A 24,550-nucleotide genomic window follows, 5' to 3' on the forward strand; every position below is an offset into this window, starting at 1 on the left:
TCACCCCAGTTTTGCCAGTATAAACCTTTAGTGGTTTAGAGGTTGTTCAAATAAAACGTTTCCTTTTGTTCTGAGCATTTCAGAAGTAATATACTTATTCATTTGTATGTGATTTTAAAGCATCACATTAATAACCGTATGCTTTATTATTTGTTTCTCTTTCAGAATAAATGTTTGTCAGAAAGTTGCATCTGCAAAGTCTGAATGAATTCAAAGAAGCAGATACTTAAGTTTGTGCCAGGCTTCCCAAAGTCTGTAACCACAAATGCAAAACTCCATCAGAGGTATTTGGCTCATATGTAAAAATGAGGTGAAGATACATCCTGTGTTTAATCGGTCCAGTTCTTGTATTATTGAAGTGAAACTTTAAAAAAGGAGAAAAAGGAGGAACTCGGGAATTACTGATCCATCACATAAACTTCAATTTTCTCCAAAATAACAGTAAACCATTTGTAAGTACTTAGAAGATAACAGGGAGGGGTCTAACAAATACAGGTTTTTCAAGGACAAAAAATGTCAAACCAATCAGGCCTGTGAATGGGGTAGAAGCCATGTACATCAATTTACTAAAGCTTTTGACACTGATGTGACATTTTCCTGGGAAACCACATTTCAGCTGAAATACTCCGTGGAGCTCACAGATCCAACAATACGCCATCAGGAAGAAGCTCTGCTACACATACAAGCTGGAAGGATGTTTCCGTATCCTCACTAATGGTCAGGATGATCAACCAAGGAGAATGTTCCTCGCACCTGGACAAACCCAGGCCGATGTAATTTAAGGTGAGGCCACAGCTGGAGCGTGGTGCCCGATGGGCACTGCATATCAAGCGAGGCACAGGCAACACCTTTGGAAGTGTGAGCCGAGAGGTCAATGATGAGAATGAAATTGGGCTGGTTTAGGGTAGAAATGTATGACAACAGCCTCCAAACACACCCAAAGTTATCACTGAAGGGGCATGGAATGCGTTGTCCATATTCATGGGGGATGAGATGAAAATTACAGCACAGCAGGTTTAGGTCGTTCACTAACTACATCCTCTGGGAAGGATATAAAGCCCTGGTCATCAGGGTTTGAATAGGCAATGCCTGTTGAGGATAGTTTGGATACAGTTGGTGCTGCCTTGGGCCAAGAGATTGGAGTGAATGACTCTTTCCAAAGGTATTTTTATGAAACCATCCACGGCAAGCTAGAATGCCTTAAAGCACTGGCAGAGGTCGTTAGTGAAGGTTAGCAGCAGTTTTAAGAAATCACCACCTGCAGCTGTCTGTGCTTTCACATCATTTTTCTGCTGATTTTCAGGGTACCTGTTATAGCTACAGCAGCAGGTCAGGGTGGCCAAAGGGGTGGGATGACAAACACACCCCACCCAGATGTCTCTGAATGAAGTCCATAAGGGAAAACACACTTCGGCCCTGTTAGCCCCTGATGCTGCCACTCAGAAGGAGGCATTGAGGTGGTTATCCATGCCAGCAGAGCAAGCAGGGGATGCTGACACTGGGGTTGGAAAACTGAGAAGGGGAAATAAAACTGGTGGGAGGGCAACGAAAGAGTTGGTGGATGGTCCCTCCACAGCTCTGCTGCTGCTCCAGTAAAACACTTTTTCCCAAAGCTTTCTTCTCACTGTGATTTCTTTCTTCCTAAAGCTCTTCATTTGGACAATAGACAAATTTCTGCCAGCTGCATAAATAATTTCCCCCTTGTGAAACCCAAAACTCCAGGGAACTATTTAAAAGCATCCTGTCTCCTACAGGTACACACAGAAGCGGCTATTAGAATAACGAGAAGAAAAATAACAATGAAGAGAGAATGAACATGGTGGAGAAAGTCTATGAATGAAAACTGTAGACTAAAAACATTTCTCAGGTGCCACGTGCGAGACAGTCCCAAGCAGCAGGCATTGTAAACTGGGAGAAATGCAGAATTTCTACACTAGTTGGGATGCTCTCACAAACAGAAAGTAGTGGGTTTCAAGACAGCTATCAGAATTTTGCATATAAATGTTACCGAAAAACATACCTTTTATTTTTCAAATGTTTTCCTTAACTCATTCTGTTACTTCAGTTCTATCTGAAGGGTTACCAGATTGAGAGGTATGTGCATTTTGCTCTGCTTTTAATACATTTACCATTTTAATGACCTACTGCGGGTTACTGCCTGTCTGTCTGGAACTACCCAACTACCATGCTGATGAAATCCTACCTTCAAACGTTATGCAAAATTATTTAACAGAAAAAAAAAAAGGCCAGCCGGCATGTTTACAATGAAGAGAATAAAGAACAACATTTCCTTTAAGAATTTGCCCCAATTAGGCTTGCTTACTACGTGCCAAGAAAAGAAGGAAGTTTCATGTTGGCATAAATTGATGAAAATTAGTGTATAGTCTTTATGTGATATATGCTAAAGGCAATGCTGGTGGAAAAATACAGAAAACTCTAAAAAAATCTCATCCTTTTAATGTCTTTCTGTCTCAAATTAGGAAAAAAAAAAAAAAAGAGAAGTTCCTTTTTGTCCCCCCCAGGGAAGGGAAATACTTATGGAGGTGGGGGCTTTCTTGTTAATGCCTAAACACAACATTGGAATCAAAATTTTTACCTTTCAGTGTGTCCAATATATCCAAAATATTTTGCTTAGAAAAGGCAGGCATGTGCTACTATTTTCAATGCGCTTTGTATAAAAAAAAGTCAGTAATGAAACATTCGCTTTGTTGATCCAGTTTTCACTGAGTCATTAAGGGCAGGGAACAGAAGAGACAGAAGGAGATGAGGCATCTTTGAACACAGTAGATAGAGCAGACTACCAAGAAATTCAACCCCAAATGTCTAGACTAAGTGGAAAAACTTGTAAAGGAAAAAACCCCAAACAACCCAAACAAACAACACGACTTGGAACAAAATCAAAAAATCAGAATGAAATGAAACCAGCCCCCAGGCTGTGTTGGAGATGTTTTGATGCAGTTTGGTAGATCAGCTAGGAGAATCACTGTTCCCAAGATGGTTGTGAAGACCTGCCTCTGCTGAGCTCTTCTCACAACCCAACGTCCCCAACTTTTCAAGGGGACAGCTGGTCACTCCTGGTTGTAGCAGGCAGCTCCTCTACCCCCTCGCTAACGAAGCTTATCCTTGCCTTGGGCCTGACTTCAGTTCCCTTGTCCCTCTGTAAATGTGGCAGCACACCCCTGAACAAAGAAAAAATAATCCTGTGATTCTCACATCTGTCCTCAAATTCTGTGTCAGCTTTGACAGAATTACATTTTTCAGCAAAATATTTTGCCCACGATTTTCAGCCAGTTCAGCCAAGCAGCACAGAGACCTTGTTCTCAGCAGCAACTGTGCTCTTTGACCTGGTGAGCAGGGCTCACACGCAGGGAAATCACATGCAGCAGGGCTCATCAGCAAGGGCCGAAAGCTGTCTCCTTCACAGAAAGAAGTGAAAAATCAAATTTGGCATTCAGGAGCCTGCAAGGGCAGGGCTGAGCTGAAGTTGCATTGCACGCTTTTCATTTAGACCTAGCAGGATATGTGCAGCGGCTGGTGTCTCTCCTCCTTATCCAACAAGACCTTGAAACGTACCTTCAACCTAAGTAGGTTCTTGTAATCTTCTGGGGCCTATACTAGCTTTCCACTTACGGAAACCAAGCTTTGAACTCCAGGGGATGAAATGAGGTGAACACAGTTGCGTATCTAATCACAAGTATAAGATTCAGGGCACACGTAATGGAAAATGGGGCTGAAGGCACAAGAAGACTCTCTCTGAGTTTCAGGGCAAAAGGGTATGTATAACACTTGAGCTGGAGACGTAACTTCAAGTCACTTAAAGTTCCTGTATGTGAGTTTTCAGTTTTTGTGGTTCAGCAAGCAAGGAAATGCAAGGCGCTAGCATGACTTATATTTAATGGCAGGCCACTTTCGCCACAAAGCCCCAGCGTGGCCAAGGCTAAAGAGGCCAGATGTCAAGAGGTATAAACAACCGTCGTGTGAGACCGTCTGGAGGATCATCATGAGGAAAGGAGGGGAGCTGAATAATCTTACTCTGACACACGTTCTTAGTGTAAAGGCCTTCATAGTACGACATTCCTCAGCAGTACCTCACACTCCAGGGACAAAGGAAAGGAGACCAGACATCCCTGGACAACTGTTGCTCACCATCAGTTTTAGAAAGCTGCCTTCCAAAAAGCAAAATGCTCTAAGTCATCGTGTTTGCTTCTGAGGTTACGCTCTTACCATCAAAGCAGTTCATCAACACACCGCTGATAAACTTATTATCAACAAGAATAGTTCCTTTTTCTACTGCTGGAAGAAATGCAGCAATTTCGGTTCCTCAAATGAGCTATACCGCTGTGGCACTTCTTTGGGCCTGGCTTAGGGGTACACCACCTTAACTTAATGGGATTTTTCTATAGGCTTAGGGAAATGCATAGATAAGACTTCACCATTTTTCAGCAATAGTGCTACGTCTGTCAATTGCCGATGTATTTTGTAAAAGCTAGAGCTCAGGTGGCAGTGTGCCATTTTTTGGTGTGAAAAGGCTTTAAAACACGAAGAAAACGAATATATCTTTAAATAAAACTACTATAAATACAAATTCCTTTCTTCTTTCTTGTGAAATCCAACTCCTTTTCTGATGTTTGCACTTATCAAGCAGATGACCCAGAGATTTCTTTTTGTAATCAAGCATGATAGCTGCAAACTCCAAAGGGCAGGCTGGAATGAAAAGAAATATAGAAGAACTGGGGTGAAGACCACCATTAATTTGGGCGGTGACTGAGCTTCATTTTCGTACTCTCTTCTCTAGTCCTACTCTTTCACGTATCCCGCTATTCTGCAGCAACGGGGAGAAACGAATGAGTGAAAGCGTTGAGTTTGTAGGCGATACAACATCCACTTGGAGAGTTGCAATACATTGGCTGGTGTTCAAGGGTATGCTGGTAACTAGTAAACTGAGAAGGCTGCGGTATACGCGCTGCGTATTAATAATAGGCATGATGGAGGGCAGAGAAATCCTGCTACTCCGTAAGGCAGGCATGGCGGCCCTGGAAACGAAAGGCACCCCGTGTCAGACGAGGCCTGCACGTCCGTGCTGTCTTTTCCACGGTGGCCGTGCCGCGCCCCAGCTCCTGCTTGTCTTGAGGTGCGGGTGGGCCCACCCGGCGCCTCTCTGGGGGAAAGAGGGGTTAAAAGGGGGTTCAAGCCCCAAGGGGGTTACAACGCGCGGCAGGGCGCTCCCAGAACCTCGGTGCGGGGGCAGAGGGCTGCCTCAGCACCACGACCCTGACCTTGACGCCTCCTGGCCCCCAGCGAGGGCTCGGCTGGGAGCAGAGCGAAGCGAGGGGCAGCCCTGCCCGCCCCCCCGGGGCGGCCCGGGACACCCGGCCGGGCCCGCAGACCCCGCTCTCCGCCCCCGCACCAAGCCGGCCGGCCCGGGCGGGGGAGAGGGGAGGCGGCACAAGCCCGGCGGGGCATGAGCGGCTCCCGGCGCGCCTGGGGGGGCTTCCCCCGCCGCGCCGCGGGGAGCACCCTCGCCCGCCGGCCCCGCCGACAGCCGAGGCGGCTGTAGCCCGGCTTACGGCCCAGGCGATTTGCCGGTAATCCGCCGGGCTTCCCGTGGCGGGGAGCGGAGGGGGTGGGGGGTGGTGGGGGGGGGTGTGCAGGGAGCCCCCGGGGCGGCGCCGCGGGCGGGGAGGGGGCGGCGGGGGCGGGCTCCGCGCCGCGGGCGGGGAGGGCGATGCGAGCGGCGCGGCAGCTGCAGGCCGGCTCCCCTGGGAGCCGGGGCTGAGCCCGGTGGCCGTGGGAGGGAGGGGAGCCGGGCGAGGGGGGAGGGGGGGGGGGAGGAGGGGACCTGGACAGGGCCGGGGGAGAAAAAGGGAGGAGCGGGGCCGGGGGTGCGGAGGAGCGGCGCCGGGGAAGCGCTGCCAGCCCGAGGAGCGGCAGCGAGGGAGGGAGGGAGGCGCAGCCCGGCGCAAGCGGCTCCGCTGCCCCTCGGCGCCCTCCCCGCGGAGGTGGGGGACCCGCTGCGGGGGGATGGAGGAGCATGGGTGCCCTTCCTATAGCGCCCGCAGCCCCGCCTGGGAGGAGCTGGTAGGTACACGCGTGCCTTGCAGTTGCACAGGCATTTCCTACCCTTTTTCCTGCCGGTATTGTTCAGCCGGGGGGGGTCGGGCTGTCATCCTTATCGGTGCCCCCCCGCCCCCCCGGCTCCTTCCCTTCTTCCGACCCCGCTCCGCGCCAGCGCCCGGCCGCCGGCTCTCGTCCTCTCCCCGCGGGGAGCGGGAAGGGGGGTGGGGGGTGAGCGCCCTTCGCCCCCGCCGCCTCCGGCCATTTGCTGGCGGGCTCGTCCCTCTGCGGGACTGGGAGTTCATTGCCCTTTCCCAGTTTCGCTGCCCGGGTGGAAAGCCTGGGATTAGCACCGAGAGCCTTGCCTCCAACTTTGCCGGGGGAGGGGGGGGTTGGATGTTGATACCATTAAACGCCTTCTCTTAGCACAGCAAAAGCACCGTGGCCAGCGTTGGGAGGCAGTTTCCACAAACAGACACTTTTTTCCCCCCCCTTCTTCTTCTGTAGCCAGGCTGGGAATCGCCCCCGTCGCAGCGCAGCGGCGAAGCGGGCCGGGGTTGGGGTACCCCGCTGTGCCACCCCGCTTTGTGGGGTGCGGGGCAAGTGGGTGCCTTTCGGCTGCTACGAAGGGAGGGGAGTGCCCAAAGTGGCCGGGAGGAAAGCTGCGGTGCGGTGGCTTTGCGGTTTGTTTAGGCAACTTGGAGACCCTCCTTCCAACTGAAGGAAATCATGTCACCGGCATCCTCAGCAGGCGATAAAATCAGATTTCCCTTTTCAGGGCCATCTGGTCCCGCTCTTGGGCTTTTCTCCATTGTGCAAACACACACACACACACACACACACCAGGCAGGGAGGGCTAAAAATAGGCTTTGGGTAGCTCCTCTGGAGATTTCAGGCTGTCTGAGAGGTCAAGGTTAGGCTGCCTCTGGCCCTGAACTTGGTGAGGTGACATGAAGCACGGACCCATGCCACTGCCAAGCTCCCCTTTAGATGGCTGTGCCGTGTTTTGCTAACTCGTTGTGTTGGTCCGGGGCCCCTGGTTTTACTTGTAAACCCAGTTTTAAAGAGCAGCTGGGGGAGAGCCACACTTTGCCTGGCTCAGTGTGCTGGTTCCCAGGAAAGCAGCAGCCCAGCCCTGGAGATACCCACGGTGAACTAAGTTCACCCCCATCCCTGTTAGGATTTGTAACCCTCCCAAATACATTTTTATTAGCCTCATTTTTGTCGTGAAGTTGAACATCCCCCTTCACTGCCCTCTGCAGTCCTCAAGCCCTGAAGCTGCTGCCGGAGATGCAGCTGTGATAGGGAAAACAGCTGTATGCGTGTTCCGGTAACATGGAGCTGACACCGAAAGGATCAGGCAAGGGAAACCTGAGATTTTTGCCTGGAGAGAAGAAGACATCGTGGGAGGAAGGTGGCGAAGCTGATTCCCGTGAATGCGTTATCCTATTAAACAGTGACATTTAAATTGGCTGCCGTCATCCAAAACTCAGCTGAAACTTGGGAGGCAGATGGATTGCAGCCCCTCCGCTTGGAAATGCGGAGTCCTGGCTGAAGCATCCAAACCCGTTTCCTTCTGTGCGCAGGGCTCAGATAAACAAGGAGCACATTTTTTTTTTTTTCTCCATTTCCCCCTCCCCCAATAAGGGCCAGGATTTGGGTCATGTTTATCATTTCATTGCTGCATTTGTTAAAGAGTACATCCATCAATGCAGTTTTAAGGTTAACCACTGCACTGATTTCCTTTACAAGACTCTAATTTCAGCTAAGCCACTCAATCCTTTACCTGGTAACCTGCTGGTACAATACATAGTCTTCGTGGCAAAAACCACATCGTTCTTTGTATCTGCTCGTAAGCAGGCTTTTTATTATAATGGGGGCAAAGGGAGATTTAGGTGAAGAACTGCATGATGAAGGGGAAAAAAATGTGCCCAGACCTCTCCCGCGCTCTCAAAACACAGAAAAAGAGCAGCAGGGTAGGAGAAACTATTTATTGCAGGTTTTGAATCTGTGCAAGTTAATTATCTATGCAAATTGCCAGAAGTCATGGGGAAGTGCTGTTCCTATAGCTGTTCTGAGAAATAAGTGATGGACATCAAATGGAGCCACAACTTCTCCTTTGCCTGTCAGGGTTGGACTTCTCTGTGCACAATTTCAAATTTCTATAAAATCCTTTCCTTAGTTCACTGCTCACTTTTGAATGGAAAACCTCTTCCTGACTCCAGGAAGAGTTGCATTAGACCCTGCATGGTGGAGTTAAATAAAAGTAACAGAAAATGTAAGGCTCATCCCGCATTCTTCCAAGAGAGGTTCAGTGGCTTTATAGTCAAAATACACACAATATATGTCTTACAAAGTTTTAGACCCGACTTTCATATTTTATATGAGACCTGAGTCTTGGCCTCACCTTTCTCTTGAAATGCATAGGTGGGTCCTGACACATTTGCAAAGTGACTATTTTGATGACCTACATTGATTTATACCTTTTCACTCTGAAGTGTACAACACTGTTTTGTAACCTACAGGTTACAGGATTGCCTCGGCTACTCCTAAAACAGCCATGAGCGATGTGGTTACTCTCTTTAACAGTGGTATGCATACATTTTGTTATATTTTGGCTTCCCCTTTGGTAAGTAAGGAAGCCAAGAAAGAAAAACCTCGCTAACTCCATCTGCAGAGGGTGTTCAGACAGGCAGATCTGAACTTAATTTGCTCAGTGTGGGGAGCCCAGTTAAAAACTATCGTTATCTCTAACCATCAAAATTGGGAAAGATTCAACAAAATCTTTTAAACATGATGGATTGTTAACCTGACACATATACCATTATTCATCCAGATACCCTCAGAACAACTTTTTGAGGGGGAGGAAAAAAATGTATAAGCCTTCAGCTTATAGATGCCAAAGTGACCTAGAGAAAAAGAGGTAAATACGCTTGTTACAAGGGAATCAATATTAGAGCTGGAATAATTTATGTTCCTGGAATCAAATAATGCTTTAATCTGCATTATAAACTATAATCTCCAGCGCAGATAGAGTGCGTGTGTATTTGGATTTTTTTTCTACGTTGCATATGCATTTTAGCGACACATATTCTGTTACTGGGACTGGATGTGGTTGCGTTAAAACGCTCTCACAGTGCATATATGCACCCAGCGCCTTGGAATTCTTTGAGTATAAAGGGCAGATCATCAGCTGATATCAATTGCCATAGCACAGATGATGTCAGCGGAGCTGTTTTGTATCAGTTGAGCATCTCCCTTTAAATGCCAACCTTTCTTTACGCTTTTCACCAGTCTCCCCTTGCTTCGGTTAGGAAATTTAAGGCAATTACTGAGAAGTGTGAAATTGAGTATGTTAAATGAAAGACATAGCGCATGCAAATACTGTATGTGTTTTTAATGGCTGCATATAGCCCCACATTCTTCAAGAGCCTGCTCAGAAGTCTAGGGCATTTTAGTGGTACCATTTGTACCATACTATTCATAGCTATATGCACTGAGCTGAAATGTGCTATTCAATATTTCTCATATTGAGTCTGACATTGATCACCTGGAAGACTTTCAGCTGTGAGATGAAGGGATGGAAGTCAAGTTGTCAGTCCTTACTGAGGTGAAGTTTCATGGCTATCTTAGGCAGCTTTACCTGAGTTAAGGCTGGAACTGGACCCTGATTATCTAGTAATGCCTCTGAAAAGAAGAACGAGTAGAAACGGTGAGAACTTTAAAACCATCTTTGTGCATGGACAACGTATACATTTGTAGAAACAACTTTCTATGCTAACATGACTGAACAACTCGGGTACTTTCAACAACGCTTACCGCTTGCTTTGTTTCTCCATTTTGAAGAACTCTGTACACTTTAGGTGACTGAAGATTTTAGAGCCTGTAATTTTGCAGGTTCCACTATGTACTTCACCGAAACCATGTACTCATTGAAGTGTACTTGCAGGACACTTCCTACCACATGCAGATTTGGGTCATCACTACTAAAATCTTCACATTAGGTGACCAGAGAGTACATTCCTAGTACTTCAAAATTTTTTCATGGCACTCTGAAGTTTATCAAGAGATGATGAATAAGACTTGCTTGGAAGTGAAAGGCTGGTGCATTCCCTCCTTGTAACCCGATTTTTCTGTTTGGGCAGTCAGGAGAGAGGAAGATGACAACAGGGTAGCCCACATGAGGATGCACGATGCCCTCTGCACAGCGCAGAAAGTGTGCAGAAGCTAGGGCTGATAGTTAAGCTCTGAAGGTGAACAGAAGTTGAAGAATTGTATTTATTGCCCATTTTACCTACAGATAGCCTTTTACCAGCATTTATGTGTTTGAGATGAAATCTAGATCAGAGGGCTGGAGCACTTCTCCTATGAAGAGAGGCTGAGACAGTTGGGGTTGTTCAGCCTGGAGAAGAGAAGGCTGTGGGGAGACCTTATTGTGGCCTTCCAGTACTTAAAGGGGGCCTATAAGAAAGATGAGGACAGACTTTTTAGTAGGGCCTGTTGCGATAGGACAAGGGGTAATGGTTTTAAACTAGAAGAGGGTAGAATCAGACTAGATATAAGGAAGAAATTTTTTACGACGAGGGTGGTGAAACACTGGCACAGGTTGCCCAGAGAGGTGGTAGATGCCCCATCCCTGGCAACATTCAAGGTCAGGTTGGATGGGGCTCTGAGCAACCTGATCTGGTTGAAGATGTCCCTGCTCATGACAGGGGGGTTGGACAAGATGACCTTTAAAGGTCCCTTCCAACCCAAAGTATTCTGATTCTATGAAATCTGAGCTGTCTATACAGATACCTAAGGAGATCTCCAGCTCCTCGGGAGCTTGCACTGTAATAGCCATCGGATGTCAGGGGAGCTGTTGTATGTAAAAAGCAAATTATTAACTTGTTTCTATTTTTCCATGTAATATATGATGCAACAACGTATTTACATCCATTGTTAAATGGTCCAACGGTTTATAAAACTGAAGACGAGTTTTTAAATTAGTTTGCAGTGTAACAAATTGTGAAAGCGGTTTGAAAACAAACCAGATTAGTGTCTTGCTCTATAGACACTGATGCTGTGCATTTATTATTCCAAAACTTCAGTGGAAAGCTGTTTTTTGGAAATACACTTTAACCACCTACTGTCTTTAGGATCGAGGTCTAAATAGGTAAGGAACAAGCAACCAGATGATATTTTATTAAAAAACCCCCAAACATCCAAAGGTGCAAATTTGGGATCATCAATAGAATCAACTTCACGATCTCCCTGAGTTCAAACACCCTAATCCCAAATTATACACTTGCGTAATACGCTGTCTTTGTGTGCCTTTCCCCCTCGCTGTCTCATCTCTCCAACTGAATTTGGAAAGGTATTTTCTGTGGGTGAAATGTCTGCTTGTAAACAGTTTTGCACATAACTTTGCACAGGATCCTAGTTCTGTGATACAAATACATGGCAGTCACATGCACCGCTGTTTTGAATGCTTTTTTAGTATGAGAACAAATGTTACAGTAACTAGTGTTGTTCAGCTAGTGCTGTTTAATTCAGTTGAATTAAATGGAGTTAGTCTTGCTGGCATTCTGTTAGCACTCAGTGTGCCTCAAATCACAGGGCAATTAATGTTAGCATTAATTAGCAAACTCTGTCTTGTCATCCTCTTGCAATGTTCAGTTGCCATTTACCTTCAAAAGGCTCAAGGAATTGCAGTGAGATATGCTCTGGCGTAATTTGCTATTCCTGAAATTAAGGTGGAGAAGAGGAAGAAAGGAGGCTGGAAAGAACAAGTGTCCATAAACTTTGCTTTTAACCTATCTTTCTTCCTAGCTGTGCTCTAAATGAATTCACTGGGAGCAGGACATACTTGCGCTTGCCCAAGTTTGATCCCACATTTTTGGAAAAGGAGCACTCTTTCTCAGGTGAGGAGTGAGGCAAGACAGTCATCCTTGAGTTTCACAATTAGCTTGTAAGGAAAAGGGACTGTACACGAACTTCATCTATTTTGAGATGTGCTATTAATGGTAGGATTTAGGCCCCATTATTATTCTAATAGGGAATGTAGGTAACACGGTCAAAATTCCTTTAAAATGTAACTTAATAGAAATTTTAACCTTTTTTAATGTAACTTTTGACAATTTTTTTAAATATAACTTAATAGAAGTGGGCCTGTGTGGAGGAGAGTAGTAGCATCTCATTTGAAGTACCTGATGCGGTAACACGGCACTAAGACACAAAACCTGCAAGACTTCATAGAAATGTTTAATTTCACCTACTACGAGTAAGTCCCAATAAAAGAAACGGGATACTCCAGACCGTATGAAATTAAGTTCATGGCAAGGTGTCTGCAGTGTACGATAGGTTGTACGCTATGGGTTTGTTTTTCTTTCTCATTAAGCGCTTTGTATTTAGGTACTGCGGCACTGTATTAGCATATTAAGAGATGTCAGTTCCCTTTCTAGAAATATAAATAGAATTGTGGGAATATAGAAGCCACAAGTATTGATTGCTTTCTTATGTTTAATCCGGTCTGTGCAGCTAGGAGTCGTGTGTTTTATTTAGTATTGCTGTGATTTAAGTGCTTATTTTGAACACTGACTACATACAAGCCACAATCGTTTCGCAGTCCCACAATTCAGAACATGTGGTGACATTTCGAGATCGTGTGAGCTGCCAGATCTGAGATTAAAAGAGAAAACTGACCCTTTCTTTCCCCAAAAGTAAAAGCTCCTCTTTTACAAAGACGAGAAATGAAGAGAGTAGTAAGGAGATTAAACCAAGAGGAGAAAAATGACTGGAAAGGAACGTATGCGTTTGCCAAAATTGTCCCAACGCTTTGATGCCGAAGGACAGCACGGGATGGGTGGTCGGAGGTGCGGACGAGGAGCCCGTCGCATTAGACGCCGTCGGGTCCCCGAAAGACACGCCGTGCCCCCACGGGAGAGCGACACGGCCCTCAGCCGTGACCGGGCCACCCGCGGGAAAGGCCACCGGCCCCCAGAGCCCGCCGGCCTCGCCGTGCCTGTGCCGAACGCGCACACCTTGGCTTTCCGCCCGCCGCGGGCGCTCGCCGGGTGCTGTAACCCGCGGGCGGGTCTCCGGCGAGGGCTGCGAGGGGAAGGTGCTCGGGTACCGGGGGGCCGCTCCCTGCCTCGGCCCACCGCCCCAGCCAGGCGCGACGCGGGGGCGTCCGGGGAGGCCCGGGCAGGTGCGGGGGGCGCCGGGGGCTCTCCCCACTCGCCCTCCCCCGCTTCGCACCTCGGACCCGCCCCGGCGCTCACCTGCGGCGCCCCCCCCCCCCCCCGCGGCAGCCGGCGCGGCCGCACCGGCCCCCGCCGCCGCTGGGCACCCCCGGAGCCGGCGGCCGCTCCCGGCGGCAGGGGCGCGGGGGCCGGGCCCGTCCGCCCCGGCTCCGCCCGCCAGCGGGTGGCGGCTCCCAGCCCCCTGCGAGCGGGGAGCGGCGCCCGCCGGGGCCGCGCCGGGCCGGGCCGGGCCGCCCTTCCCCGTCGGAGGGGGCGGCGGAAGATGGCGGCCGGGCGGCCCGCTCCGCTCCGCCAGCGCCCGGCTCCGTCCCCGCCGCCGCCGCCGTCTCCTCCCCCCCGCGCCGCCTCTTTCCCCACCCTCCCGCGCCGCCGCCTCCTCCTCCCCCTCCTCCTCCCCGGGGAGGGGAGCGGCAGCGGCTGCCCTGGCTGAGCCGGGCTTGTGTGCTCTCTCTCGGCAGGAGTCCGGGAAGATGGCCGGGGCCGAGTCGGGGATGAGCGGCGCCGGGATCCCGCAGCAGCCCCAGCCCCCGGCGGCGGCGGGGCCGGCGGACGAGTCGTCGGACAGCGAGGGGGAGCACGAGGGCCCCCAGAAACTCATCCGGAAAGTGTCCACCTCGGGCCAGATCCGCAGCAAGGTAAGGGGGGCAGGAGCCGGCGAGCCCCGCTGCCTCCGGGGCAAGTTTCTCCATCCCCGTCCAAGAGCGGGGGCCAGCCCGGAGCCGGGGGCGGCCGCCGCATCCCGCTCCCGCATCCCCGGGAGCAGCGGCGGCGGCGAGGGGGGGTGGGTGGGGGGGGCAGGCAGCCGTGCCTCTTCCTTCCTTCCCTCTCCCCTCCTCCCCGTCCAGCTGTTGCGTCCACATCTGTCCCCGGCTGGCAGGAAGAGCCCCCCGGGGCGGCGGGGCTCCGCGGGGCCGAAGGGGAAGCCGCCCGCCCCGGTGGCCGGCAGCCGCCCTGCCCTGCCTGGCGTCCTGGGTGTGGGGGAAGCGGCGGGCTGCCTGCCTCCGGGCTCCTCTTCCTCGGCGGCGGCGGGCACCGCTGCCGCGGGGATCGCGCCCTGCCTCCCCGCAGCGCGGGTGGGCTGTTCCGGCGAGCCCTGCGCCTCGCCAGCTCTCCTCCTCCACCCCCGCCCCGTCTTCTTCGCCCCCGGCCCCGCGGGGCCGCCGCCGTGCGCTCCGGGCAGCGGCGGGCAGGGGCGGGCAGCGAGCCCGCCGTGCCACACCGAATTCCCCTTTGGGAGCGGGAGGGGAACGCGGCTGCCGCTTTGGAAGGCACCCCGCGGGACGGGAGTGGACTTCTATACATCCCCGCGCGTGGGGCTGGGTACCTAAAGCGGCTGTCAAAGTTTCAGGTTAATGCAGTTTTTCGGCTGGCTCGGGCTGCCGAAGTCATCCTGGTGGAATTAAGTTTTTGATGGATGGTGTATTTGCATCGCTTTTTTTTTTTTTTTTTTTCCCCCCCCTGTAAAATGAACTTCAACAAGTGTGCGTTTAAAAGTACAAAACCAATGAGACCTGACCTACTTTCTGTGTAGAAGGGTCCCACGACTTTCTACAAAGCGTGGCCCGCGTTCAGTGATGGGGTCTGCACAAAACCCCACTGGGGAGAGCCTGTGGGTGCAGTGCCATCAAGATCAGGGCTTTTGCTGTAAGCATGTGGTTTGAGAGACAAAGTGACTCCATGCAGGCCCAGAAAGATCACACTTAGAGTTTGGTTTCTACACAATAGGTCATGTGTTGTTGTTTCCTTTGCAGAGCACCCGTTAAAGTTAGTAAGGAGCTGCTTGTGGAGTCCTGTTGGACTGTTGCTGTACTTCCTTTGAGCTTTCGCTTCACACGACAGCCAAAAGGCAGCCACCTTTAAACAGAAAGTGTTGGTTGTTAAACAGTAGCAGTATCCCATTATGCGAGGTGGAAAGCAATTTTTTCCTGAAACCTCCTAAACACGACGTGTCATCCCATTTTATTGCTAAATGTTAATTTTGCATTTGCAGATGGTAGGCCTGGCTGAAGGGTTACTACAGTAAATAATGTACAACTGTTGCATTGTGTTGAAAACATAGTCCTACACAAACTTTCAGCTTTAACGCCACTTGTGTGTGGCGGTCTTCAAAATGTTTTAAAAGTGACAGAGCATGATGCTTTATTAGCTGTAGTGGTGTTAAGTGTATTCAAGAGTTTGCTCTCTTAGTTGATACTTGTGTAAGGAAAGCATGTGGATTATGAATGTTACGGAAACAGGTTTGTGAGCGTGAGATGCCAGCCAGTTCCTGCTGTTACGGGTTGGTGGCATATTGGGTGTCTGAGGGCTGTGAATGAATGCAGAGCTGGGATCGCCTGAAGTTCTAAGACAACTCTACAAGTGATGCTTTTGCTTATCTTAGTTCTTTTTCTGGGAATCAGATATATACTGGAAAAACTGACTGCTGACATAACTGGAGTCATAAAATGTTGCTTTACTGGTTGCCGTTTACAATAATATGCAACCCCAAATATAAACGTCTTTCTTTTCATTTAATTAAAAGTGATATATCTTTGTTAAAGATGAGACCCATGTTAAATAATTCAGCAGCACTTTATTTTATAACTCACGATGCATTATTTAAAAGTAGCTATATTTAGACAGACAACTCCCATTTAGTTTAAGGGTGTTGTATGCTTGCTGTTGTAGTAGTTGGTGATCAGTGGTTACATGAAACCACTAGAGCAAGGAACATCAGGGAGCTGCTCTTTTACCCAGCTAGTCCCTTTCATTCAAATTAGATTTGTTAAGCTTCACTTACTCGGTGGATGTGTTTGTAAGCTAAGGTTTTAATTAAATGAATTGGGTTTGTCTTACAGCTAAGAATAGACTCTTGAAAGAGCCCAAAACATGTATATTACATTTATCATTGATGCTTGCGGGCTGTTTAATGCTGTGCTATTTTTCTCTGGAGGTTGCTTATATACTTACTTGAAACATTTCAGCAACGTGGTATTGATTCCTTAGCTCAGAACTATACCCAAAAGTCTCTGCTGGTAATTGTTTTTATTTTACTTAAGGAAGATGTTATTTTTAGATGTTTTGGTACAGTTGATCATTTGTGAAAGCTACCATATGGTGATACTGTGCAGACAGAATCATTCAGGAGTGGATTTTTTTTTTTAACGTGTGTACAATAAGATACTGCAAATGTATGTGTAGGAGCGAACCCCTTTCGCTAGCACAAAGAAAGTCTAAAGATTTCTAACACCTGTAGTGCTTAAAGGGAGTTTTTAGGCTTTGCCCTCTTCTTCCTAAATAAAAACAATTAATTATTTGGCTGGGGGCAGGGGGTGAAAAACAGAATGGGAAAATGAAAAAAAGAATACTATATTGGCAGATGTAATTACCCTGGAGTTCATTGCTTGTTTGTGATACGCTAATCATATGCTTACAGTTCTACTTAGAAATCTGTTGTCCAGTTTTACCACCACTTGCCAATGCTGAATAGCAACTTCCTCTGCAAATTGCTCGCTTGATTTCAGTGGAGCTACTTTTACAATAAATCGCTACGAGAAACGGATGGGTGATAGGGCCAGATGTTTATGTAACTTCTGTTATGGGTATATTTTTAATTTATGCATATGTATTCCTCACATTTTTAGAGTACTTTAAAGGCATGTCTGTGTCAAAATGTGGCGTTGATTAATTTCCCCAAACAGAAAACACGAAGATCAGCATGTTTTGGTGTCTGCAAACCCGAGGAGGAGAGAAAAGTTGCAAAGGACTAAACTATTCTTGGGGCCAATGCCTTGTTTGTACCTAGGAGCTGTTTGCTCAAGCCCCATTCTTGGTTATAGAGTGACACTGTGGCAGTAGGTGTCTTTAGGGGAGTTGGGACCAAAATGAATTAGTACTTCTGTGAGATTAAAGCCAGCATCTTTAAACCTCAGCCTGGAAGCTGTTGCACCTGTGGAGCTTGTATGCGTTCCCTGGAGGAAATGCAAGGGAATAAAGAGGTGGTAGGTACCCTGTGAAGTTCGAGCCATTTTGAGCTGAAATCCCCAACGGAGACCGCTGAAACAATTCTTGACTTCGTGCTGTCTACCCACAATTTCCCCCACTCTGGGAGACCTGGATATTTAGTACATAAAAAGTGTCTTGGTCAAAAACACTTTTGGAATATACATTTTGTTTTTATGAGGACTTCAGAAAACTGTAGTCAGACAGTTATGAAGTAGTGTATATGATGCTGTACAAACAGCGTTATATTGGGAATTTAATCTGTGGGAAGTTCTCCATGCATCTGCACTGAATTTGTCTTTGTAACTTCTAAAGATGCTGGTTAAGCCAGGCAGCATCAGTGCCTTTCTTAAATGAAACGAGTAACGGATGACTTCAGATCATTGGGGCTGCAGCCCGAAAACTCTGCGGGTCATCAGCTGGGTTGTAGTTTCTTTAAAGCTAATCACTGTAGTGCAAGGTACATTCCTTAAAAAGACGATTTTGCTTCAGTTCTTCATAGTTGGGACCTGTTGAAGGTTCAAATTAGAGTTGATGCTTTTTAAATTCTGCTTATCTTGGGGGTGAGCACAAGATTGATAAATGAAATGGTCCCTGTCTGCTTGGAAATAGAATCATCAGATGAGCACAGTTGTAGTTCCTACTCTTGTCTTGAGTACTCCCTGCTAAAAAGTGGATATCAAGAACGGCACTTTCATTGCTGACATGGCTGGATACGAGTTTTGCTCTCAAGTCTGCCATTGGGTATCTGGCCTGTGTTTATTTTTGGATGAAGCAGACATTCTGGAGCAGAAAGCATAAATTCGGAAATGCAAGAAAATAGGGTGTATTGAACAAGATAAATACACTTGTAATGTGTCTGGGAGAAGGGTTTCTTCCTCTCCTTCACGCCCAGTGGTTTTTGTTAATAATGAAGTTACTGTAACGTGGGAGATGTTCAGAAACACCAGTGTGTTATAATTAGTGGAGAAGATACAGTGTTGTTTAGTTAAATGGCAAGAGTTGTTACTAGAATTATCTTATCTGGAGTCTTAATATATTTTTTTGGATATCCTAAATCATTATGGAGTAGTAAAAGTAAATTAATTAAAATCCCCACCATGGTTTTATTGGCCTTAGTGGATAACACCAGCCTTTTAGGAACTGAGCCTTCAAAAAGTTTCTAACCTCTTCCATATGGTGACAAGTGACAGTATTCACTTCCAGTTTGTTTCTGGTATCTGGTATACGTTTCTCTGCAATTACCATAGCTTGTTAATTCACCTAAGTGTGAAGTGCTGTGGTTGATACCAGCATTAGACTTCGCGAACATCATACTCTGCAATGTAATCTGCTTTTTCTAGCTTTGATAGTTTCTGATTTACTCAGCTAAGTAGTGGTTGATTTCTTTCTGGTTAAAGAAACATGTTTTTTATGTACCAGAAGTTCTCAGGAGAATGCCACGGTAGCAAATTTAACCCCACTGGCGATCCTGTATGTGCATTAGGATTGTCTGAATCTGCACAGCTTCAAAACGCATTGTAATTTGCAATTTATTTTCCAACAGCAGCAACACATATAGGTTCACTAAGCTTTAGCGTTGTGTTTACACAGCATGGGGCAGAACTAAAGTGACCAAGTGCATAGAAATCGTCCTCAAGTTCCTGGCACCTGGCAGCGCCTCCAGAAAAGATTGAAGGGTGCTGCAGGATATCTGGCTGTAGTATTCATATTTTCCATCATTTCTGCTCTGCAACTAAATTAGTTGTTCAGTGCATGCACTGTATATCCATCCTTAGTAAAATGTTTCACCAACTTTTTTTCACAACTGTTTCACAACAATCTCTGGCAAATTTGATCTCTTCCCCGCATCCTGGGGTCTTTACCGTAATTTTTAAGTGAAATATTCAGAGTCAGTCCATCATGTATGCTCCTGATATACGCAGACATACGTACTCATGCACAGAGTAATATATTTAAGGTTTCATATACGTATATATATTATTCGGTTCTAGAGTAAGCCTGAATGAAGCAAACCAGTTTTTAGCGTGAAATGGTGTGCAATATTTATTGCTTCTCATACTTGCTGTATCTCGACACAAGCTTTCAGAAAAGGGTCCATCAATGGAAAATTTCAGCCAAAGACATGATAGTTTTGGGAAGAAAATGACTGGATGCGCTATGTAGAAGCGAGGAGGCTTAGAATGGAAAGAGTTACACTATTTAAGGCACAGTGGTCATTACCACTCCAAATCCTGACACATGTTTGTATAAAACTGAAATGCAATCTGCTAAGGCATTTTAGTGATGCATGTATTGGCAAAGCTTAAATTGCTAGCTAAGTATCAGAAAGAAGGAGCTTGTAGTGTTTTTTGTAGATATTTGTAAGCAGGTCTTCGAAGAAATTGTGTTTGGTCTTTTTTTTTTTTTTCTTTCTAGAATCATTAAAGGATTAATGCTATTTTGTACTGAAAGATAACATGAGTTCTCCTTTTTATTTTTCCCCCAGCTAGCTGGTGAGCTATGAATGTCAAAAAAGACAAGATAATGACACTCTCATCTTTAATATAAGAGATGTTGATTGTTTTGTGTTTTGTTCCAAGGAGCTGGGGAATACTTTTCTGCCAAAAAGATCAGGTGAAACACATTGAGCTTCTTGTTTAGTTTAGAAAGAATTTCTGGTTTTAAGAAGCATAAGGAGAGACTAATTCAAGAGCAAAAGACAACTGGGAATCCCTTTCCGAGATGCCTTATCTTGTGAACGGTCCTGAAGACACATAACAGCCAGCCATGCCAGAGCTCAAGAAAAGACTATTCTATAGCTGGGTCTTTATCCATGTAAGGCTATATAGATAATTTGTAGACGTTTTGAATTATTTCCAGCAGTTACATCAGAATCCAAATGCAAGACTGCTGTATGACTGCTGTATGACTGGCCATACTAGCCAAGTTACTTCGGGTATCTGTAGAAGAATATGTAGAATTACAGTGATTTTGTAATTGAAGTAGTGATCACAAGAAAGTCTGTCTGGCTATCACGAAGCCTTTATCTGAAGGGAAGTATTGAATCCTCTTGACTTACTGAACATGATAAAAGGCAGCTTAGATCAATGTTCTTGCTCTGGAACGCTCCAAAAGGCTAAGTTTGTTTTTAAACAGTGTTACTCTCTTTTCTTTGAACTCTGACCAACCATGCTTCTGGTAAGGGATCTACAGAACGACATAGATAGTCTGGACACCTCAAAATCTAAGCACAGCAAGAAGGTAATATGAAGTGGGGGGGGCAGTGTGTGTATTCACTGAAGCTCAGAATATGGAGTTTTGGGTATAAAAGAATGCCTCTCTAGTCATTCTGATGTTTTGGATGTTTTCCTCTGATAGGGATAATCAAGACATAGTTCGGTGTCCTGTGAAGGTAGTTCAGTAGCTCGCTTGCAGAGGAACCACAAGACCAGTATTTGTTCTTGTTGGCCATTAGGTTTTTGAGATTCTTTTTAGTTATTTGTAACGTAGGTGGATGTGATGTTATAAAGTTATTGACAGCACGGCTAGCTTTGTTCATTTTTTTCAGGTTGATACTTTGGTACCTGGACTTTGTCTTTTATGAAGAGAGATAACTCTTTCTTTCACCTTTGTATTTGCCGCCACCTTAGATTACTGTTTTATGCTTTTGCCTCCTGTCTCCAAAAAGTAAGCTGCGTTCTCCAAAATCTTCTTTTAAAAACCTAAGAACGGGCTACTAAGTAACAGTGCAGTAACCGTAGCTCTATGATACTAAGTTCAAGCCACAACTCTCAATTTGCTAGCGATGGCAAAAAAAGCCTAGCTTGGGGGCATCCATAACTCACATCCTCCATGTAATAATAAAAAGAAATTTCTTAATGTAAACATTGCATTTATCACAGCAAACAAGCTTAATGCTGACCCCCCAAAAAATACTATTTCATTCATATGCTAAAAATAAGACCACCGCATTAGATGCGATTTAAAATGAGAGATTTATTCTAGTAAAACATTTAATAAGCACATACCGAAACACTTCAGTCGTCCTGTACACTTTTACATGATTAATTACTTCTTAAAAGTAAGCCGTCACTTAAGTGCTTGTTGGATGTGGGCCATAAAAATTTTGTACACGAAGTCAGAATGTAGTTGACTTATAAAACTTTTGCCATATAGGAATTATCCTGATGTATTGCACAATGATGAAGAAAGAGCAAATCTGTTTTTTTTTTTTTTTCCAGCTAAGTTTTTCATTTGATTAATGTTTCTGTTTAGGAATATTTCACCGCTTAGATACTGAAAGCACGGTAACAAAAACCTGAGCTATACTCCTGGGAGAGTTAACGTTATTGTAATGAATTCGGCAAGGCTTTACACTTGATGAGAATTTATTTGTTTATTAGATGGGCGGCATGAGATTTATGATGATCTGAACCATTCATTTCCTTGCCTTTAAACGTTTGGGGTTTGCAAATGGTGTGAGATCGCGCTACGTTATTGTCACTTAGCAACCTTAATAGGGTTTTGAAGCTGCATAGTAGCTTGTGGGTGGTGAGTCTGTCTCCCTATGTATTTGCTGGGTGGGAAGCAACACGAGTCCCTCTGCGGGCAGCTGCCGGGAGGATGTGCGTCCAGCCCATGCCAGGGTCTTTCTAGATGTGCTCGCTGAGGAGAGCCGGCCGTGCCCTCGCTGTCGTTTTGCACTTCTGGCATAGTTTCCTTCTGGGAAGATCTGCTGAGGTTTTTCATGCCTGCAGAGATTTAAGTGGATCTAAAGGGCTGTCATGCTGCTCTGGTCAGTTATGTCCTGTTGTGTGGCTGCTTAAATTTAGCAACTGAGTTTGACAGGCTGCAGTTTGACAGCTGGTAGTCTTCATTGCTGCTGTGATGCTCCGGAGCGAGGAGGGAGGTCGGTGTCTTCCCAGCTCTTGGTGAGAAGGGTGGCTTGCTCTGCCTCAGCGAAGCACATCAGAAAGGATCAGCGTGGCTAACTAGCAGTCCTGGCTGCTGGTCCCACAGAAACTTCTTCCCTCCCTGTGCACGCTCTCTGTTGATCGTGAGGATGGGAACATATTTCTGTGTTTGTTTTAATGCTCCCATAGAGACATCTTGCTTCTTGTTCTCTCCCTCCTTTCCTGCCTGCTGCTGTCACGGTTTCTTCAGGAATTTGAACAGAGAAAGGGTGACATCCCTTTTTGTTTCAGCCTATGCCTCTGCAAGGTTTCTCCCAATAATCCGTATAAAGAGAGGAACTTCACGTGAGTTGCTCTGTAGACAAACATTGATTGGCCTCAGTCTCAGAGGTCTGTTCAAGTGAAAAAAGAGAGAGCACGAAAGGTAAAAGGGGGTTTAGTGAGTCAGGGATCCCATCACTGAAAGAATATGGCGGTGTTTGTGGTGTGAACAGTAACTCTTTCTATTGTATTTTAACTTGATATGTTTATAATACGTGGATTCTGCCTGGGAAGAATGCTGAGATGGTGCAGGTCTGCAGTGGGGAACTAGTGTGAGTGAGTTACTTGGGTGGGAGATGAAGAGCCAATGTTTCTGATTAAACCAGAGCTTTTAAGGAAATAAAAAATACTTTTATCATTTACACAGCTTCTCATTACAGACAAAATAAACAGGAATAACCTTCAGAGCCCTCTATCTGATGTTGCTAAACTTTATTTTCTTTCCCCTGAGTGAGTGAACTTGTTTAAGCAAACTTTGCATATAACCTGGAAGTCTGCATTAGAATGCTTTTGTAGGGGGAAACCAGAATTTAAGAAAACTTCATGTGGCTCAGTTGACTGTATCTTGGTTGTTTTGGTTATGAATGAATGCCAGGCTAATAGATGTTTGTATGCTGCTTCTTGCCTACTTCTGGAAGCAGGCAAGTTTAGGAAGCAAAGAAAGGTCTGTTACCTGTACTGAGTTTACTGGTTAACATTTTGTACAGAAAATATTTTGGTCAATGTGCCTCAAAACTATGTGCAGGGAAGATAAGATTTATACCTGAGACACTTTACTGCTTAGGCTGGTGGTCTCCAACCTTCCCCAGTCCACTGGCAAATAAGCTTTCAAAAATTCAAAGGCAGTTAAACAAGTTAGGGTCTCTGCTTGTATCCTGTCTAGTAGATGACAAGCTTTTTCCCTTGCCCTACTTGGTAATTTTATAAAATACATTAAAAAAAAATACTCTGGGCTTCAGAGGGTTGTCAGATTTCTGTCTATGCCCCTGATGCTGAATCGCGAAACTCTGTTCTGCTGCTTCTCCAGCATTTCAAAGGAAAAGAAGGTCCTAATAAGTACAGAACTTCTGACAAGCTCTTGTCAAAAGCAAGCTATTAAATGTGCTGGCAATGTCAAGCTGTATGCTTAAAAACCCATCAGTGCTTTTGTGTGTTATCTCATGTTACCTGGTGTTGCCAGGTAAATGCGACTGCAGTGAATAGCTATTTTTTTTAAAGAATACATAATTTTTATTCCAGTTTCTTTAAGCTTTGAATTTTTCCGTAGTTCTGATTATATGTACACTTCAGATGATCTTGCTTCTTGCAGAAAGAGACCAGTAATTCTGTGCATGTGTGTATGCATGTGAACCAATACTGAATTTTTTTTTGCTTACACTGTTTAGGGTAAAAAAAAAAAAAAAAAAAATCAGTTTTTCACTTCGTTGCTCTGTGCACCACTGAGGAGGAGATAAAAGGAGTTAACATCACAGGTTCTACTCCTTCCCCACCCTTTGTCAGCCAGGGATCTGCTGCCAGCAGTTTTACAAAGGGCTCCTATTTCAAATTACCCTTTGAGCCCATGAAGAACCTGTGTCCCTGGGAGGCTGTCTCACCGTGAGGAGTTGGAAATGGCCGGGAAATCTTATGTTTTTCTATTTGAGTAAAAAAAAAAAAAAAAAATCACAGCCAAGACAAGAGGCAAATGAGTTTCTGCTGAATTTTATGCTAAGCATGTTTATACCTTTTCTTTGAAATATACACCAAGGTTATTTATAGCTAATCCACAGTTTAAATTACCGTGTGTAGGTGTGAGAGGTTATAGAGAGGGGACTTTTTCTAGGAAAAAAATATTTATGGGGGTTGTTGCAGACTCATAATAGTAATGTGGGTTGGAAGAGACTTTGGGAATTCATCTGGTCCCACCCCCATGCTCAGAGGAGGGACATTTTCAAAGCAACATTGGGCTGCCCAGAGCTGTGTCTCTCTGAATGTCTTACAGATCGCTAGAATATGGTTCCTGATTTATTTCAAATTAAATATTCTCTCTCTTCCTTTCACACAAGTGTCAAGGAT

At 46.0% G+C, this 24,550-nt stretch overlaps 1 protein-coding gene across 1 annotated transcript in view; it reads left to right on the top strand.

Moving 5' to 3' along the window:
• Positions 1–6,021: 6,021 nt before the first annotated feature.
• DGKH (diacylglycerol kinase eta) overlaps positions 6,022–24,550 on the top strand; it is a 181,432-nt gene continuing 162,903 nt past the window's right edge. The window contains exons 1-2 of the mRNA XM_075705709.1: positions 6,022–6,078; positions 13,757–13,933. Coding sequence (XP_075561824.1) covers positions 6,022–6,078; positions 13,757–13,933 — 234 coding nt within the window. The remainder of the gene's footprint in view (positions 6,079–13,756; positions 13,934–24,550) is intronic.

The sequence above is a fragment of the Pelecanus crispus genome, chromosome 1 (assembly GCF_030463565.1).
Source record: "Pelecanus crispus isolate bPelCri1 chromosome 1, bPelCri1.pri, whole genome shotgun sequence".
NCBI classification, from domain to species: Eukaryota; Metazoa; Chordata; class Aves; order Pelecaniformes; family Pelecanidae; genus Pelecanus; species Pelecanus crispus.